Source organism: Lagopus muta, chromosome 25 (assembly GCF_023343835.1).
Source record: "Lagopus muta isolate bLagMut1 chromosome 25, bLagMut1 primary, whole genome shotgun sequence".
Lineage (NCBI taxonomy): Eukaryota > Metazoa > Chordata > Aves > Galliformes > Phasianidae > Lagopus > Lagopus muta.
The window spans coordinates 843896-848168 of record NC_064457.1 but is presented as its reverse complement, the minus strand read 5'-3'; the positions used below and the strand labels follow the sequence as shown (position 1 = coordinate 848168).

The following is a 4273-nucleotide window of genomic DNA, read 5'->3' as shown; positions in this document are numbered from 1 at the left end:
CCATCAGCACCTGCGGCACATGGCAACGGCGTCGTGCGGCTCTGCGGGGGCACCGTGCTGGGGTGTGGGGGGCTGCGAAGGGATGGGGGGGGGCTGCACTGGGAGGTGGGGGGCTGGGCTGGGTTGCGGGGCGCTGCTAGGATGCTGCGCCTTGTGCAACACCACGCAATGCCCTGCAGCACTGCGGGACACGGAGCGCCGTGCGACGCCACGTGGCACCACGCTCGGATACGAGGCACCGTGCAACGCTGTGCTGCATCGCGCCGAGCTGCTGCATCGCCGTGCAACGCTGCAACACTGAGCGCTGTGCAACACTGGGGGCACTGTGCCGTGCAGCGCCGGGATGTGGAGCAACGCGATGGGTTGTGGGACGCCGTGCAGCGTCCCAAGGTCACCGGGCGCCGTGCTGGGATGCGCAGCACCGTGCGAATGCCGCGGAGCCCCGGACGTACCTCGAAGGGTGCCGGCTTTGAGCAGGGTGACCTGGTCGTGCTGGGACAGCGCCTGGAAGCCGGGAATGTGCTTGGCGAATTCGACCACCTCGCGGACGGCGGGCGTGAAGCTGAGCGAGAAATCCTCCCAGATCTCCTGCACCGAGCGCCCGCTGCGCCCCGCCGGGTGGCTGTTCATGGGGCAGGCCTGCGGGGAGGCGGCGGCTCAGCGCGGCCATTAGCGCAATTAGCGGCCGTAATGAGCGGGGGGGGGCGGGATGGGAGCCCCCGTTGGGCTCACCGGCAGCACGTCCTTGGCGTCCGCGGGGCCACGCGCAGCCCCGCGCTGTGGGGGTCGGGGTATGCGGCGGTGGGGGGGGGGGCAGAGCCGGGGCTCGAGGGGGGCGGGGGGTCCAGGCGGGGGGGGGGGGCCGCGTCCCAGCGCGGCTGGGCGCCGTCGCAGCTCGGGGGGGGGCCCAGCTTGTCGTGCGCGTAGACGAAGATCTCCCGGTGCGCTTTGGCCACCTGAGCGATGACGTCCTCGGTGGCCCCCCCCGGGGGCTGGGCGAGCGGGGGGGGGGTCAACTGCTGCGGGAACTGGGAGAAGCAGGCGGGGGGGGGCGAGCGGGCGGGGGGGCCGGGAGGCAGCGGGCGGCCCCCCACGGGAACGGGTCCCTCGCCCAGAGGTGCCGCCCCCGGCACGGCGCTGCCCACGCTCATGGCGCTCTGCATCTCCGCCAACATCCGCTGCTTCTCCCGCTTAGGGATGCGCCCGAAGCGCACGGCTGTGGGGGACAGCAGGGTTAGAGGGCACGGGGAGACCCCCCCCCAGCGCGATGGGGGAACGCTGGTAGCACTGCCGTGTCCACCCTCCCCCCCCAACCCCACAGACACCGAGCAGGAAGAGGGCACAGAATGGGGTGGGTGCAGCACCCGGGGCACCGCGCCCAGAGGAGTGCACAGCCTTGGGGGGGGTCCCAGCCTTATAGGGGGCGTCCCGGTGCTACTGGGAGGGGGGAGGCACAGTCAGGGTAGGGATCCACGGCCCTAGGAAGGGGTCCCGGCCCTGTGGGGGTGTCCCAACTCTGGGGTGGGGGGGGGGTCCCAGCCCGGGGGAGAGGGGGGGGGTCCCATGTCTGTAGAGAATCCCAGCCCATGGAGGGGGGTCACAGCTCCAGGGGTGTTCCAACCCTGACCCGGGTCCCAGGCATGGGGGGCTCCACCCCAGGGAGTGTCCCAGCCCCGCGGGGGGGTCCCGGCTCACCGTCGCGGGACATGCCGACCAGCAGGCACTTCTTGAAGCGGCACTGCTGGCAGCGGTTGCGGTTGATGCGGACGATGGAGCAGTTTCTCATTCTTCAGGCACTTCTTGTACTGGATGTTCTGCTGGATGCTGCGGCGGAAGAACCCCTGCGGGGCGCCGGGGGGTCACTGGAGGTCTCCTCCTCCCCCACCTCCTCCCCCCACGCCCCCAGCCCGTACCTTGCAGCCCTCGCAGGCGTGCACACCGTAGTGGAAGCCAGAGGCGACGTCACCGCAGACCTTGCAGAGCAGCACCCATGCCGTTCAGCTCTGGGGGGGCACCGGGGGGTGAGCGCAGCGCGGGGCCGGGGGGCGTTCCACCCCATCGCCCCCTCCCATCCCACTCACTGGTGACATTGGTGCCGTTCTTATTGGGCGAACCGCGGCGTCGCTCATCCGCTGCCACCGCCACTGCGCCGGGGAATGCGGCCGAGGGGCCGTAGGGTGAGGAGGAGGAGGAGGAGGAGGATGAGGAGGAAGGCGAGCCGTCATCGCGGGGGGGCAGCGGGCCGCCCCCGTAGGGCCGGGAGTCCTGCAGGGAGCCGGTGGGGCGACGGGGGGAAGTAGAGGGGGACGGGCTGAGGGCCGCCGGCGGAGCCTTCGCTGCAGAGCGGGACTGGGCTGGCGCGGGGGGGGGGACCCCACGGAGCCCACGTAGCTGATGACACCGCCTGCGGGAAAGGCACGGAGAGGATCAGAACGGGTGGGGGGGCCGCGGGGAGCGCCCCGGAAGGGGCCGTACCCAGAGCTGCACGTGTGCCACGGAGCGGGGTCAGCGGGGCGGGTGGCACATGGGGGTGCGTCCCACGTGCCGTGGGGACACGCGGCCCGGAAACGGGGGGTGGGAGGGGTGTGGGGGAGGGAATGGAGAGATGGGAATCCCGGGGACGGGAAAACCCACGGAGGAAATACGGGACGGGAACGGCGAGATAGGAACCCCGGGCTGTGGGGTGGGGGGGGGCAGCGCCAGCGCCGTGCGGGAGGAGGAGAGAGGAGGGGAATCCCCATAAGGGCACGGAGCCCCCACCCGCTGCACGGCCCGGCCCCGCGTGGGGTCACGGCCCCGCGTTCCCCCCCCCCACGCACACAGCGGCGGTTGGCGCGGGGGCCGGGCGCGTGCGGAAGCGCGCAGCCGCGTGTCTCCCTCGGGGTCGTTGCGGGGCGACGGGATCACGGCGGATCGGGGACGGCGGATCCGTTCCCCCCTCCCCAAACTCCGAAGGTGGGGGGTGCCCCGCAAATCCCACAGCAGCGCCGCCTCCCCGCAGGCTGCACCGAGGATCCCCGACCCGAAGCGCCGGGGACGCCGCGAGGACGCACCCGGAGGGGTTCCCCGGGACGCGGGGGGGCCCGGAGGCGTCAGGGCCCCGCGGCCGCCCCCCCCGCCGTCCTCACGCCGCCGCCCCACGTGCTCCCCCCGCACGTGGCCGCCCCCGGCCCCGCCCCTCACGCGTCGCCCCGCCTCCCCGCCCCCATTGGCCGCCCCCCCCACGGCGGAGCGCGCGAGCGGAGCGCGGCGTCCCTCGCTTCCGCGTGTGACGTCACGGGGAGGGGGGGCGGCGGTGACGTCACGAGGGGGCCCGCGACCAATGGGCGGGGGGCGGGGCGGGGCTGCGGGGGAAAACAAACTCCGCACGTGGCAGCGCTGGGGGAGGGGGCCACGTGCCGGGGGGGGAGAGAGCGGCGCCTCCGCCCCCACCGCGCCCCGGTGCCGGTGCGGGACCCCCCCGGTGCCTCCCGGGCCGCACACGGAGCTCCGGGTGCCGCAGTGTTCCGCGCCGCGGTGCGGGGGACCGCCCGGGGATCGCTGCGCTTCCGCAGCGCTGTCAGCGCATCCCGGTACCGCCGCTCCGCACTGCGCCGTGCCGCTGTCAGCACATCCCCGTGCCCGGTAGCGCTGCCCGATGCCGCTCGGTGCCGCTGTCAGCACATCTCGGTGCCGGTATCGGTGCCCAGCACCGTTCGGTGCGGCTATCAGCGCGTCCCGGTACTCAGCAGCAGCCGGTGCCCGTGTCCAGCCCGCCCGACCCGCTGCCCTACACCTCCCGGTGCCGCTGTCAGCGCGCTCCGGTACCGGTGTCGGGGGACCCCCCCCGGTGCCGCACCGCTCCCGGTCCTTCTCTTGCTCCGCGGCACCGCGCGCTCCCAGGATGGCTGAACGCCTCCACCGCACTCCCGGTGCGGGTACCGATGCCGCTCCGCGTCCCCCGCAGCTCCGCTCCCCCGCAATACCCCGCGGCGCGGGGCACCGCTCCGGCGGCACTGACCTGTGCTGCCGGTATCTGGGGCGGCCATCTCCGAACCGAGCCGCGCAGTGCCGCACCGGACCGGACCGAGCCGCGCAGTGCCGCCCGGTAGCGCCGCTGTGCGCCCGCCGCCCCCCCCCCGCCCGCCACCGGCCGCGGCTGCGCACTGGGCCGCACGCGGCGCCGCCGCCTCCCCCATGTGATTCCCGGGGAGAGCCTCGTGCCCCAGTGACACACTTTCCGCCGGCGGCCCCCGCACCGCGCCCGGCCCGGAACCGGGGAGCGCCGCGCTGC

At 74.4% G+C, this 4273-nt stretch overlaps 1 protein-coding gene across 1 annotated transcript; it reads right to left on the bottom strand.

Annotated features, from left to right (window-relative positions):
- Positions 1-3: 3 nt before the first annotated feature.
- On the bottom strand, positions 4-4028 carry NR1D1 (nuclear receptor subfamily 1 group D member 1). The gene is given in 9 exon segments (XM_048926482.1): positions 4-639; positions 733-894; positions 957-1216; positions 1696-1780; positions 1782-1841; positions 1914-1990; positions 2082-2265; positions 2379-2404; positions 4001-4028. Coding segments are annotated over 9 exon segments (1518 nt in total).
- Between the last annotated feature and the right edge of the window lie 245 nt (positions 4029-4273).